Below are 16,262 nucleotides of genomic sequence, written 5' to 3' on the forward strand. Positions count from 1 at the left end.
TGAATGCAACCATATATATATTGCTCCGTAAGTATAGAATCTATCAGAAATCTAAAATGTCTTATGCCAAAATAACTTTCATACCAATACTACTACTTTTATCAGTGTAATTCTACACAAATATGTCTTACCTTGAAAGAAACCAAAAAAAGAAAAGCTTGAGTTTATAAACACAATGATTATAATCATGGTTTTAAAGCAAAGAAAAAAAAATTTTTTAGAATAATTCACCTAAACGTTCCACTTCAACAGTCAACTTCTTTAGTATATAGATTGGCAGACATGTTGAGGTAGGGGAAGGAACTGAGAAGTTTGGTCACTAAAATTTTAAAAATTTATCAAAAATAAGGAAAATATAGTTGTAAATTTATGACGTATGACTGAAAGGATTAGAGCTTACCTACCAAGATTAGACAGTCACGGTAATGTCTTTCAGTGTCCCTACAGAGATGACCTTAACTAACTTGCGCTTTATAACTACTTTTCCAAAATATTGAAAAAATATGAAAAATCTAACATCCGCAAGATATTCATCATGATCCCCTTGGAATAATTTCATCTTAATGTACATCAACATGTAGTTAATACGTGCAAAAATCTGATTCACTGGTTTATCTGTATCTTGAGTCCCATTTTGTTATTTGTTCAGTTAATGAAGGTTGTTTTTTTCCTCATTGGACGTATATATCAGTAAGAATTAATTTAAGGTCTCAGAGGAATGAGGGATCAGTTAAATACAGGGAGAATTTTCAAATATTAGGATTTCTCTGATGTGCTTTCAGTAAATAAAAAGTTACTTTTAGGTATAAGAGAAACTTTTGAAATAGAAGATGGAACTGCCTCTGTGAAATTCTTTCACTTACATTTTTGAACTTTAATTCAACTTCCATAGGTGACTGGTGAATGGAAAACTAACGGGAAGAAATTTTCCTTCTTCTATCTACTGTACCTCCCCCCTCTCAGCTTTCCGTTCTCCAGAGTTCAGTAACTCTCTGCTTAGGGCGATGCCTCAACAAAGGCGTCTATCAATTTTGCTTCTCCCAACCCCTCTCCTCCTTCGTTACTTTAAATATCCAGTGACTTTCAGCATGTCTGCAACTGTGACACTCCACACATGCTGATTTAATTGAACAAGATGCATCTGTTCTCTTCTCATGGTGTCAGAAATTTTTATCAATTAAAGAAAACCATTTTTATTGTCAGAGCTTCCAGGCATCCCTTGATCATTGGCAATGTGTGCAAACAGTAAAAATACAGAATGGGATTCACTGTTCAGAAAAGCTTCAGAAGCATTGGTTGGAGGGGAGGTTTAGCCTACGTCAGACGCCATGAACTTTAAGTATAGATATGCCCTGTTGTATACTATACTTCTCAGTCTCTTCTCCCCAACTGCCCAACGAGATCAAAATTACAGTTCAAGCTCATGTTGCTCTAGGAATAATAAATGTTTCTTCCAGATTCCATCCAAGGAAATGAACTAAAATTTGGGAACTTTCTCCATAGTTCCATACCTCCTGGGGCTACATGGACCAGGAACCTCTTTTCTGCCATTACAGAAACATCTTAATGTCTTTTCCTTGGCTGTTCCTGTACCTAAATAATCCCATGAAAATCAAACCATTAAAAATCAACACGCACTTCAAATTTCACAATTCCCACACATAAAGATTCTTTTGCATTTTTGTTTACTTAGTTTCAAGGTATACAGAGTCAATCTAAATACATCTGTGTGGGGGAAAATGGTTGCTAGTGGCTAAAATACTTTGCCAAAGCACTTAAAAATTTTAATCTCTGCTGAAATTATGATCCTCATTGTTCAAGAAGAAGCAATTTCCTATTAATAAATTTCTTAGAGAATATCACATCTCCTTCCCTTCCCCTTTCTTCTAGCTGAGGAGATAGGAGAGGAAGGATATTTGGCTACCAGAAACCCACCCTGTCTTCCAAAATTCCTTTTTGGCACAGAATGAACAAGTTAAAATTGACACTAAAAGTTAAAACTCCCCAGACTTCATTCTATTTCAACCCTTTAAGCCTTTCACTAAGCATTCTGAAATTACTAATCAAGAGTATCACAGATGCTAGGAGAGTGATGTCATGTCTTCGTGACACCCAGACCTAGTGCTACGTGCAGGAGATGACAGGGCTAAGGCGCTTCAAAGATCACGGCCAAGATAACAACAACTGACCCTCCTCTGGCTGATTCAAACTGCTCTGCTGCAGCGAGACCCGGAGCCCCAAACATCTGTTCACATAGCTATGAATTAAACTTTTAAAAGTGGGCACTTAACAATGAACACTAATATACGTGTACTGTAACAGGAATTGGGATTCACCAGACCACCGATGAGTAAATTAGAAATAAATAATGCATCTCAAAAATGCACACTGCATTTTTAGAACTATTCTAACATTTCAAAAAGTAGCAAAGCCTGTTAGCATTTAAATGAACATTGGGGTTTCATTTAACATGAACACAATATTCTTAAATTTATTACTCACCAAACATCTAAATATTTCAAAAGCCTTGACTCAGGTAAACAAGGTAATGTTAGCATACCCAGGTACTTAAAAGTTGGATGAGGCATAAGCTTGATAAAAACACATCTTTCTCCCTTTATTTATTTAAAAAAAATAAGTAGAAAGGCATAGCATAACTGCATTCAAATATAGCAGTCCGAAAGCATGGGAGCTAACAGGTCTAAACCAGATTGATTATAGCAGATTTTAAAGTGGAAAAGTCTAAGAATTAAAATAAATGTATCTGTTTCCAAAAGAAATAATTAATATCAACTTAGATCCTACAGTATTCTCTTCCAAATGGCTGTTATGAAAATTTCTCAATGTTGTTATATAGCAGCCCACCACAATGGCAATCAGATTTTCTGTTTACATTTAACTACTAGTACTTTACCTATAAATATAAATATTTCAAATTTATCTTTACATGAACATTAGCAAATCAAGAAAGCTACCACTGTGTATGTTTTTTAATGGAAGAAACATTTAATAAAATCAGCTGTTCAATGAAAACAATGCAAATGCACAACTTGATTTTAAAACAACTTCTAATTATCTACTCTAAAACTCAATTTCCCAGGTGAACTCGTGTCAAATTGGATGAGCAAATGAGGAAATCTTGCGCATTCTGCCTCCTTTCCAGACAGAGCTACTAAAAATATATGATATACTCATTATAGAATACATCTCTCTGCCCTTCACTTTCTACTTGTTTTAATTCCTCACCCATCTATTCATAGAACACTCCATAGTCAACACTATAGTCGACTTAAACAGGGTGTAATCTCAAGGATGTTGTAAAAACTTACATGTTTGTGGAAAATTGAGCATCCCGGTGTAGCCTGAGCCATGACCACCATGATGGCAACTGTGGTCTCGTTTGGAAAAGAAAGGAAAACAGGGACGCACACCCCAGGTAAGCAATCCGCTTCTTCCACTAACAACGTTCACTGTGCATTTGCCTTTTGCTTGGGTGCAACTCAGGTTCACATGAGGATCTCAGATGACTGACTCATCTTAAGCACATAATTATCCTCTACACCATCCCCAAGGTGGAGTCAAAGTTTTTTCTTGTCAGTTTCACCAAGACACACAACCCATTGGCCTCTTCCCATTGTATTGTCCCTCACCTCCTTCTCTTACGTCCTAACACACATTCGTCACAATGCACCATTATTTATTCCCTGTCATACACATACATCCTTGCATTCCTCTATGTCTCCCACAAAGTATCACACTCAAATGCCAAACACCCCAACATCTGTTAAAATCACCTCTCCCCTGAACTCTATGCCTGCGTCCCACACAGCTGAGCATCCCCGAGAGAAATACAAACCACCCTTAAATCTCATGGCCAATGACCCCAAGAAGGCCCTCCCCATGGCTGCCCAGCCATCATACTATACTTCCCTGGCTAGTCACTCTGCCTCTCTGCTGAACAACTCTGCCTCCTGTCCCCCTCCGATCTCCAACTCTTCCTTCCCTCAACCTCCCGATTCTCCAATGATGACCATGTTTCTTACTGCATTCAGCAAAGAGAAACAATTAAAAGAGAACTCCCAGAAGCCCCTATCACCACTTCTGCCAACCTCGCTGCCTCCGTGCTGCATGTTCTTACCGTTCTTGTGCTCCTGTGGATGAACGGTCTGTGCCCCATCTAAGGGCCACCCTCACCCTACTCAGGGACCTCACTCTGACAATGCCCCTCTCTTTTATACACTCGATTCTTCCATTTCTAGGGGATCATATGTGTGGCTAACAAACATGCTATGCTTTCTCTCTGCTTAAGAATGCCCCTTCTTCACCCCAGTTCCTCCCTGCCCAGTTGCCACACCAAGTTCATGCTCCTCCCTCTAGGCAGAGTCTATACTTGAGTCTCCAAATCGCTCTTTCCATTCTCTCCCAAGTGCCCAAGGTCTGGCCTCCACCACCCCACCAAACTGCGCATGCCACGGTCCCCGATAACCACCAGCTAACCTGACTGATCGGAAACACCTAAGCGAGCTGATCACTCCCTTTTCCTTGAAAAACTTTCTTCACTTGGTTTCAAGACAAAACACACTCTTGGTTTGCCTCCTACTTGACTGACAACTTCCTCTCGGTCTCTATTAGTTCATCTTCTCTCTGCAAACTCTCAGTGCCAAACTCCAGGGCTCAACACTTAGATTTCTGTTCTTCCCCACCTACACTTACTCCCTTGACTTAAATAGCATCAAGATGCTGATGAATTCCACTGTGTATCACCAGCCTGAACCTCTTACTAAAACTGAAATTGTGTTTCCAACCTCCGACCCCTCTACTCAGATGTCTAACAGGTATCTCACATTTAACATGCCCCAAATGGAATTCCTGATCTATCCTCCCAAACCCTCTTTCTGCAGTTTTCTTCATCTCAGTAAATGCAACTACCACCACCTTTCATTAAACTCAGGCCAATAATTCTGGAGTCCTCTCTTTTTCTCACGGTCTATGTCAGCAAATCCTGTTGCCTCTACCCCCGGGACATGTTAAGAATCTGACTGTCTCACACCCACCTGCACCACTACCACTCGGGCCCAGACCACCAGCACCTGGCATCCGGGTTGCTGTGATCGTCTCCTCATGGCTTGCTCTGCCTCCCTCCCTCGCTCTCTATCCTGTGCACAGCCGTAGAATATTCCTTGGAAGACATCAATCAGACCAATCCTTCCGCTGCCTAACCCCTCTATTAGTATTTCAACTTTCTTGGAGTAAAAACCAAAGTTCTTAAAAAGCCACAAAGTCCATGCACAATCTGCCCCACCCCAATTATTTATCCAAAACACATCTCTGACTTCCCACCTCCATGAGTACTTTCCAGGCACACTCAGCACCATGCTGGTCCTTTGATGTACCAGGACATTACCACCTCAGGACCTTTGCACATGACTGGTCCTTTCCCCAGCATGCTCTTGCCACAGATGTTTATGGGGTTACTTTGCTCACATCCTTCAGATGTCAGCTTTTCTTCAGGCTTTCCCTGACTCCTCCCTCACCTCTCTTACTGTGCTCCTTGTTTCCATTCTCTTGTTTCTCCCACAGCAGTTATCAGCATTTGACATACCAAACATTTTTTAATTGTTTTTCCTCTACTGGAATGTAAGCTCTACACAGTCACAAATTTTTCTTTTTTTTTTTTTAAACAGAGTCTTGTCTCCCAGGCTAGAGTGCAGCTGTTGAGATCACAGTTCATTGCAGCCTCAGACTCCTGGGCTCAAGAGATTCTCTCATTTCAGTCTCCCTAGTAGCTGGGACTGACTGCGCCACCACACCCAGATAATTTTTTTTTTTTTTTTTTTTTTTTTTTTGAGACAGGCAGTATGTTGCCCAGGCTGGGCTTGAACTCCTGGCTTTAAGCGATCCTCCTGCCTCAACCTCCCAAAAGTGCTGGGATTATAGGCATGAGCCGCTGTGCCCGGCCAATTTTTCTCTTTGTCATCATCTCTGTACCCCACTGCCAAAAATGGAGCTTGGCACAAAGTCGGCAAACAGTTAATATTTGAGTGAATGAATGATGCAACCGTGGAAGAAATAAAGGAAGGAAAGAAGGCAGTAGGAATGAATGAATCATGGCCTCTTTGGGGTGTTAATGTCAATGCTGACATCTTTCTTTGTGGGAAGAACAGGAGCTAGTGAGTAACAACGGCAGAATCAGTCATTCTAATACAACCTAACATTCATAAGAAAGTCTTTTACTAAGGTGATCGTAGTCTTTGATTGAATGAATTTTTCTCTTTATCTAACTGGTACAGAAGTTGGTCAGAGAGAGAGACCCTCCACTCTGCAGCTTTCTCTGGCAAAGCACATTTGAGTGTTACCTGAATCACCGAACTCAGACAACGATGCAACAGGTAATGATCATAGAAGGAATTCCAAAGGAATCCTGCAAGATATCCACCAAATGATCTCTTTGTAGCCTGCATAGCAGTCTTATTCTGTGTATCTCTGCCCCTCTCTCTCTGCCTTCTCCCCTTACCACCTTCCTCCCCCACCCCCCGTGCACACCCAGAATGAATGTGTACTCTAGCTGCAGGGCACAACTCTAGAGTGCTACATAGAGCAACTACAGCCACCAGCCAGTACACTGGTTTTATAGTTAAGAAACTGTGGAGGAAAAAAAATATCATGCACCATTTTTCCAGCTTAAGCCACTGATGTAATCACTCCCACTGAGAGTTCTCAGGAAGGACAGTAGAAGAGGTTCAGAGCACAGAGCTGGATCCAGGCTGACTGTGTTCAAACTGTGGTCCCACTGCTTGCTGATTAAGTTCCTCTGGGACTCCATTCCTCAGTGTTTTCATCCCAAAGATGGGGATAAGAACATCGCCTACCTCATATAGCTGTTGCAGGCCTATGTAACGACTGGCGGTGTTTGCTATTATTACCAGCCATTGTCTATCTTTAAATTTGGAATCATGGAAAAACAGCATTAATAGGAATCTTGCAGACAATATATATTAATGTCTCACTCAATTCAGAAATTCTCTTTACAATGTAATTCATAAGGACTTCATACCGTGTCGGACAATGGTAGAGAACCTTCCTATGAAGTTCTGCCATTTCCTAAGAGCCTATAGTGGCTCCAACAGGGGAAAAATTCATTCCTTTACAATCTATCGTGGGAGTGACAAAGTTCATACAGGGAATTGGAAATTGTGCTTTTTTTTTCTTTGTAGGCCTTTCTGTACTGTTATTTTCTTAATCATAGGTACATGATAATTTGATTTAAATGTTTAATTTTAAAATGGATTCAGACATATTCGGCTCACAGTGCTTCCAAGGAAGTAGAAGTCTTGTTGTATCATATGTGAGCATGAACGAAGATGCAAGACGGGGATCAGTGTGACATATTATTGCAGCCATGCCAAAAAGTAGCACTCCATCACATGAATGCAGTGTTGTAGCTATTTTATCTGACATCTCAGCACACTGAGCTCAATTAGGAGAATTGCTGTGATTGTACTTCTAGAATGTACCTCATAGGAAAAGGACACATGTGGCTCAAGAATGGAAAGGTGGACAGCGCCAATCATTTCCTCCTCTCCCCACCTCCAGTAGTCTCAGATCCTCACTTCTGCTGATAGGATAAAGAAGGCCAGGGAGCATCTTGGATGTGGCTACACTGGGAAGCCGGAGAAGCGCTTGTGAATACACACAGGATGTTACAGAAGCCAAATTGTGAAATACAAACATGACTCTAGTTATCAAAGGGGCTTCTCCTCCTCCCCAAAATAACAGTCCAAATCCCAACCCTCTTAAGGATTATGCAAAAGGAGTATTTTTTTTTTTTCAAGAACCACACCTTTAGCACACAAAGTAGCGCAGGGGTCAAAGTCAATGTGATTAATTATGGGCTCGCACTAAGTGCTCTGTGCTCGAATTTAGGTTCTTCCTCCACATGTGCCCCATGTGGTCCCGTGCAATCCCATCAACAGTCGCCCAGTGGCTGCAAGGAACAGAGGCAGCACTATGGGGGACATCCCCTGAGCTGCATCACCCTGTCTCCTGGTTCACAGAGTTATCCTTCTAGTGGGGGGTCAGGAGGTTGGCAAAAATAAACATACAAACAAATACATGATACATGATGCAGCCGGTAAGTGCAAAGAAGGAAAAGAATAACCATAGCCAAAGCTCACAGCTTCAGTCCAACCCCAAACATTATGTTCCTTCTGTCCACAAAAGTACAATTGAAAAGTTCAACTGTGGAACAATCTCATAAAAATATAAGCTTAGTTCAACTCAAGGTTTTTACTGAACCTGTAATGAAAGACTTATAATTCAGTTTACCTTGATTTAATAATCTATGTGTGACTTCAAATGATATATGAGGTCTTTCTTCTATAAAAAAAACTCTAGGTAATGAACTTATATTTTAAATTAAAATATCTCCCGATATTAAATTTCTGAAAGTAGGTTTTAATGAAAGCATACTATCTCACATGTACTTTTCTCCACTACAAGGCTACAATTGATGAAAAGGTTACACAGGCTCACTTTCTTCTCAAATTTCTAATTCTAAGTGACTTTACCTTTCTATGAAAACCATTCACTGAACCTCCCAATTGCATTTACTACATTTTTTAATGTCTCAATAAATATAATAAACAGGTCTTAAAATTCTATATCCCATGTGACGAGAACACTTAAAATAAAGGTAAAGAAAGGGCATGAAGCAATTTCTAAGCAAGCCTTATAAACTTGAGTTTCATGAAGAAACCAGACACCGAAAAACCTAGTGGGGAAAAAGCAACGTGGCCCACGTTGAGCCCAATTTTTGAGAATATTACAAAAATAAACAATTGATTATAGATAAACTTTCTTATGGTAATTAATAGGCAAGTGAAAAAAGCTTGTGTCTCCAAGAATGAAACCAGACTCTACAAAAAGGACCTGGAGTTTGTAATCTACAACGTGTTTGGTAGACAATTTTATAAGGAAAACATTATTCAGCGGCAGCACAGTGGGGTAAAAGCACTGCTAGTGTGTAGGCTAACCACATACATGCAAGGAGAGTCACCATAAAATGATCCTTCAAAGATCTCAGGATTCAGAAAAGGTATTTCCAGACTTTTAAAGAACTGTTTTTATACTTTATATATTTACTTATTTATTTATCATATCCATAACCTCAAATATTTATCATTTCTTTGTGGTGAGAACATTTAAAATTCTCTTATTTAGCTATTTGAGAATATACGTCATTATTAACTATAGTCACCTTGCTGTGTGATAAAACACCAGAGCTTATTCCTCCTAAAACTTTGTACCCATTGACCAACATACCCCCTCCTTTCCCTATCCCTTCTTCTCCCTGCCCCCATCCTCAGGCTCTGGTAACCACCACTTTGCTTTCTAATTTTATAACTCTGACTTTTTTAGACTCCACATATAAGTGAGATCACACAGTATTCGTCCCTCTGTGTCTTCTTATCTCACTCAACATAATGTTCCCTAAATTCATCCCCATTATGGCAAAATGACACAATTTCCTGGTTTGTTGGGGCTGAATAGTATTCCATTGTGTATATATACCACATATTTTAATCCAGTCATCTATTGATGGATATTTAAGTTGTTTCCATATTTTGGCTTTTGTGAACCTGAAAGTGTAAAACTATTAGAAGAAAACACAGGGAAAAACTCCATGATATTGGTCTGGGGAGTGATTTCTTGGATATGACCCCAAAAGCACAGGCAACAAAAGCAAAAATAAACAAATGGAATTGCATCAAACTAAAAAGCTTCTGCACAACAATGGGAATAATTAATAGAGGAGATGATCCACAGATTGGGAGAAAATATTTGCAAATCATACATCAGATAGGGGCTAATATCCAAAATAAATAAGGAACTCAAACTACTCAGTAACAAGAAAACAAATAACCCTGTTAAAAAATGGGTAAAGGATCTGAATAGACATTTCTCAAAAAAAAAAAAAAAATCCAAATGGCCAACAGATATATGAAAAATGCTCAATATCTCTAATCATAAGAGAAATGTAAATTAAAACCACAATGAGACACCACCTCACATCTGTGAAACTATTATCAAAAGGAGGAGAGTGTTCTTAAACTAGTTTCTAGCTATGAGTATAAAGTATAACTGTCAGAAACAATAAAATGTCAAAGCAAGAAGTAAAAGCATCTGTCTGGGCATCTACTTAGATCCTACTCATGGCCCACACCAAGATTCATTTCCCCAACAAAGCCAAACTGCTTCCCAGAGCCACCTTCACAGGCCACCCAGAGCCAACAGCGACGAACGTGGAATGTGTCTGACTCACATTGCACAGAGACAATGTTTGAGAAACCCGCACAATTATTTGAGCCTTTCAAAGTTTCCAAAACAAGTTGCTCTCCTTGCAGATAAAATGTAGTCCAAAGATACAGCCATGCTCAACTTCTGAGAGATGCTAATATAAATAATTCTCATATTTATCTCCATTCAGAAAACAGAAATGCAAACAGTCCAGCATTATTAATAAAAAGCATTTCAGTAACACTGACCAAAAACCCGGATGACATATCAAATCTGCCTCAGATATGTTCCTCTTGAACTTAACTCCCACTTCTTCCCTCTCATCTCACTCCCAACTCCATCAGAAAGTAACGTTCTACTCCTGCATTCTACTCTCTTGTTTGCTCCTACTATAAACAAAGACTTACAGTAGAACCTGTCCAGAGTAAAGAAAGAAGGAATAAAACCTTTAAGTTCTCTCTTACTGGTTGCCCTGAGTTTCAAACACCTCCAAAACCTATAGATACAGCTCATTTCCTAAGAAGTAGAGGACAACGAACTTTGATTGAGTGTTTAATACCAGTGTGGGTATGTTTGTTTGCAGGCAAGAGCTCATTTAACAGCCCTTTTTATTCAGGAGGAAACTGAGGAATAGAGATACGAAGTATTAAATATTTACCCAGGTTTACTAAGCTAGACGGTGGCAGAGCTGGGATTCAAATCTGTCTCTGCCATAACAAAATACCATAGACTGGGTAGATTAAAGGACAGAACTTTATTTTCTCAGAGCTCTGAATGCTGGGGAGTCTAAGATCAAGGCGCCAGAGATTCAGCTCCTAGTGAGGGCTCTCTTCCTGTGATTTCATTTCATGATGTATGAACATCATAGAGTATATTTATATAAACCTGGATGGGATAGCTTACCACACATCTAGGCTATGTGGTATAGCCTATTGCTCCTAGGCTACAAACCTGTATGGCACGTTACTGTACTGAATCCAGCAGGCATTCCTAACAATATTGTAAGTTGTGTATTGAAACATATCTAAACATAGAAAAAGTAATGTGCTGCACTACGTCACTAGGTGATAGGAATTATTCAGCTCCATTATAATCTTATGGGACAATTATCATATATATGTGGTCTGTCACTGACCACAATGTCATTAGGAGACATATATAACTATTTCATTTATCTTAGCTTGGTTCAAATCAAGAACAAGCAACTCCATTACTAATTTCCTTCAATGTATTTTTTCCTTATTTAATTCCCAGACGTGAAAAAATTCACAACTGCATTTCTCTAAAGGAAAGAGTGAAGCAGCACAGTCTCAGAGAAGCAGCACATCTGAATGAAAATGAAAACAACCAGGACTGCTGAGTGAAGAGGCCCGGGTGCAAGTTCAGGGTGTTCCACGAACCAGCTGCGCGATGCTGGGAAAGGAGCCGGACCGCGAATAGCACACCCGGTTTGCTCTCGTACAAAATGATGCTGGAGGTCTGGGTAAATTCTGTGGCCACTTCTCTATCCAAAATCAATCATGTTTATGCTTCTGTGGATTTCTCAGCAGAGGCACATCCCCAGAGAAGTCAAATTTATTCCAGAGGCCGCAAGTGATTCCCACATGTAAATCAGGGTTCCAGACGACAAAGAGGCAGGACAGGGTTTTATGCACAGAAAGGCACAATCGCTTGCTTCTTTTGACTTGGAAGGCAGTTTTATTTATTTATTTTATTTTTTTAGAAGACCATTTGCAGGGTTTCAAAGAGACTCAAGCGATCACTTCACGCCCCAATAGGATAAAGTTTATGCATAATTCTGTATGACCCTTCCACTACCGACGTTCATGCCATGTTACTGTGAGCGTCGCATGTTAAGCGAGCAAATTTTCAATGAACTCTCACTGGCTTCACCACAGACACAGATGTCAGGCGGACTCCTTCGTTCATAAGGTTCTCATTATTAACGCAACCCGAGTTGAATATTTGACTGAAGGAAAGGACCATGTCATTATTTTCAGATTTCGTCCTATGACTTAACGGGGCAACATCTGCCAGCTTCAGAAATACCCAAGTCCTCCTTGGCGCCAGGCTTGGCGGTCTCTTCTATGACTACCACCCCCAAATGTTTCGGCTGGAGGAAGTCTCCTCACCATCACAACAATTTAATAAAAACTTACATTGTGATGAAGAGTTACTCATCAATTGACAGGGCATTCCAAGCTGGTGCTATTTATGAATTATTCCACACGATATTTTAAGCCCAACAAATAGAATCCACATTCATAAAGCGGTGAGCAAGAAAGCCAGTTAAATGCTTCCATGATTTATAAGGTCTGTGTTATACTTGAAACCATATTTCTTTAATAGGTAAACTGGCATTCCACCGGATAATTCAATCTGCTTTAAATCTATGCTAAGGTTCTGGGCAGCTTAAGGGACATTCTGAATATAAATTTAATTTCTCTATTCACCTTTGGGCAACATCTCTCGGCATAAATGTGAGAGGAGGACACGGCATAGGAGTGCCTGTCAATTGTAGGGTAAAATTCAAGTATTAAAATACTGATTCGAAAGCCATTTAGAAAATGTTAAAAATCACCCTAATTCCAAACATAAAAAATATTCCATAAGTCTGGTCAAAGACGCAAATTAAACCCACAACACAAAGGTCATGGTATCATTGCTTCCCTGTGTCATGACATTATCAATAACACTAGTGGGAAGGAATCATTTGGAATCATCTTTTGTGGCTATCAGAAAAAAACAATTCAATCCTTCTATGTGTAGAAAAGCCCAGGGGGTTACACTATAGTTGTCCCTAATAACTGGGATAAGGAGGGCCAGTTTTTCACCCTAGAAGGTTCCATATGATAAATCTGCTTTAGGGACTCTTTTGGCATCTCACAGTATCTTAGAACAGGAGGACCAAGAGCACATTCTCAGGTTCCATCCAGTGCTCTAACGACATCAGAAACAGTAATTCAGCCTCAATCACCTTCTCTACGTTAGAAGTGAAATTAAAGCTAATACAGAGTATTTATGGTTGAAATGACAAGACATCAGGGATTTGTTTTAAAGTACTTAAACCAAAAAAAAAAAAAGTAAAGAAGACAGCTGTTAATAACATTGGCAAAACATTGACAACTGTTGAAATTGGATGAAGAGTATATGAGGGCTCATTAAACTCTTTAATTTCATATGTTTGAAATTTTATATAGTAAGTATAGTTTTATTTTCTTTTAACACCAAAGTTAAAAACAGTTATTCAGCCTCTTGAAAAGTTTTGTTTTCATGTTGTCATTAAACATGGCAATCTAGTTGACTGACATCTCTCATCATAAGAACATTCTTAAAACAACTGAAACACGCTTTCCTGTAACTCTCAGGGTGGTTGAGGCCGATCTGATAGAGAACTTTAGGTTTACTACTTCTCCTTTGTATTAGCTTGTCAAACACTTGAGACTCAAGGCGCAATCTATTTTTGCCTCCCGAGGACTACCTTCTCCAGGTATTTACCACGTCTGAAACGCCCACTCTCTGGTTCACACTAGTGTTTATCAATAACTCTTGCATGTGGCATCCAGAAGTATATATGCCAGATATGGTCTAAGTAGTTACAGAGCACAGTGGGATTAGTACTTCCTATGATATAAAAATTAAATATTTATTAATACAGACTAAATGGATCTGCATTGGACTGATTGTCTGTGTTTTTCCCATAATTCATATGTTACAATCCTAACCCCCAGTATGATGGCATTAGGAGGTAGGATCTTGGGGAGGTTATTAGCACTTATAGGAAATATACTAATCTCAATACACACAGAAACTCTAAATTTTAAATAATTTTACCACCAAACGTCATATCCTTCAGCTTAAATTTTAATATTCAACACATCAATTTTTATTTTTACACTTACCATGTTGTATGTCTTTCATGTCTAAATGAAGACTAGACATTAATATTCCAACTGCTTGTGATCTTTTGTTGCTTAATAACTTGACAACCTAATCAAGAAAGGAAAAAAGGAAAACATTAATTTAAATATGCCTAAGAACATATTTTTTAAAATCCTAGATGAAGAACAAATTAAAAGAAAACACCGTGTGTCATTCAAGTATTCACAACCTTTTTTTTTAATGTTTGGAGAGTTTTGGGATTTAATATCATAAATCTCCAAAAATCTACCATTTTCCCCCAGTATTCACCATCAGCCTCAAAGACAATGAAACTATGGATAGAAAATAATTTATCTGTTTATAGAAATCATACCTAACCATTGCAATGTCAATTTCAACACAGAAATTGTAGAAAGTAAGTAACCCAACATAATATCATCGCTTAGATACAGCCACTACCAACAGTTCCGTGGACCTATGCCCATACCTTTCATAGACCCTCTACTAAATTCCTTCTAAAAAATTTCCTTCTGTAACAGACCACATTCCCTCTGTAGACTGGCCCATTTGACCTGATGCACTAAATGGAGCCTAATGTTGGCATGCTACAAATCTAAGCTAATTTTTTGTAATGTTCAACAGTCATTTCCTTCTCCTCATACTTCTTTACCCCAACATAGCTTTTTTTTTTGTCCTCTTTTTACCATTTCTACAATATCATTTCATCTGTTTCCCTTCCTGCCTCAGTAAATGATATTTTTTTAGTTTCTTTAGATAGTCGCTTCCCTAATTATTTCCTTGGACTCCCTCTCTTCCACTTCCTACCACCTAACCTATAAAAGCACTATCTCCAAGACTTGCTCCTGCTCTTTTTTATTGCTTTTTCTCTACAGTCCAACGAGAAAATCCATAGCCTTTAGAATGACATCCATTTCTATCTCCTGTCTCCCTCAGCATTCTGAGCTACTATGCTGTGTCTCTACCTCCTGGGCACTTCTCCTTGGAGGCTTTCCCTCCTCCTCCAACACAACAGGACCAAATTCTAAGCACATTTGTTCAAAAAAAACTAAGGACCATTGTACCATGGTGGGTACTATTTTTTAAGAAACTATTCCTCTTTATACTTTTAGTAGAAAACTTCTGAATGTTAGCTGAATATATGGCTGGCCAGCTAATACATTTTCCGCAGCCTACTTCAAACCTAGGCATAGCCACGTGACCAAGTAATGGACGATGGAATGCAGGAAGCTAACAAGAACAGCCTCCAGAAGGAATCTTCTTGCCCTTCCACTTCCTCTTCTCTAATCCCCTCAGGCTCCAAGGCAGAATTATGGAAGTGAGCCATCCTCAGCCATGTTACACCCTGAGGATGAAGCAACACAGAGCTGGGAAATAAATCTCTGGGCCATGTGATGGAACAGAGCCACCGTTCCTCCCTGGGCACTGGCCCACCCAGACTTGTCCGTGAAAGAGAGAAATTAACTTTTCATCTTTTATTAGTCAGCACAGAGGCAGCTGAACCAATATTTTAACTAATGCACCTACTAAGCATCAGGTATTCTGCTAGACATTGGGGTAAATGCACAGAAGACCAAGAGGATGAAGAAACAGCTTATCCTTTTGCCCAACCAGCTCTATTTCAAAAATCCTGTATCTCAGTGATGCACATCCCCAGTTTTGACTCATTCTTCTTCATTTCCCATCCCAGCCACAGATCAAGTTCACTGAGGCTTCCTTATCTTTCCTTCCTCTCTTTCACAACCACCACCCTGGTGACAGGTCTTATCACCTCCTCCCAGAGATCTCTTATCATTCTGCCTCTGGGATCCCAGTCCTGCTCTCAGACCAGCGTTCTGTCCTGCCTTCCTCCCTTCCTATCACTCCCTGTTAGCAGATACTCAGCGGCTTCTTATACTTCTGTATTTTTCATTGTCAAAAGAATAAACTCTGACTGCTCACTGGACGGGAATGTTCAAGTCTCCTTCCTTCTGGGGTGCTTTTCCTGAACATTCCCCCTACCTCCCGCATGACTCTTTAACAGGGGCTGACCTAGGAAACTCTCCTTTCCTCTCATAAGACTGTAT

General features: G+C 39.5%; 1 protein-coding gene across 1 annotated transcript in view; it reads right to left on the reverse strand.

The window, feature by feature from the left end:
- The window catches only part of FMN2 (formin 2), a 222,729-nt gene that overhangs the window by 112,112 nt on the left and 94,355 nt on the right, over positions 1 to 16,262 (reverse strand). Inside the window, 1 exon segment of the mRNA XM_045536998.1 lies at positions 14,199 to 14,286. Within this exon segment, the coding sequence (XP_045392954.1) occupies positions 14,199 to 14,286 (88 nt within the window).

This window comes from Lemur catta, chromosome 25, assembly GCF_020740605.2.
Source record: "Lemur catta isolate mLemCat1 chromosome 25, mLemCat1.pri, whole genome shotgun sequence".
NCBI classification, from domain to species: domain Eukaryota; kingdom Metazoa; phylum Chordata; class Mammalia; order Primates; family Lemuridae; genus Lemur; species Lemur catta.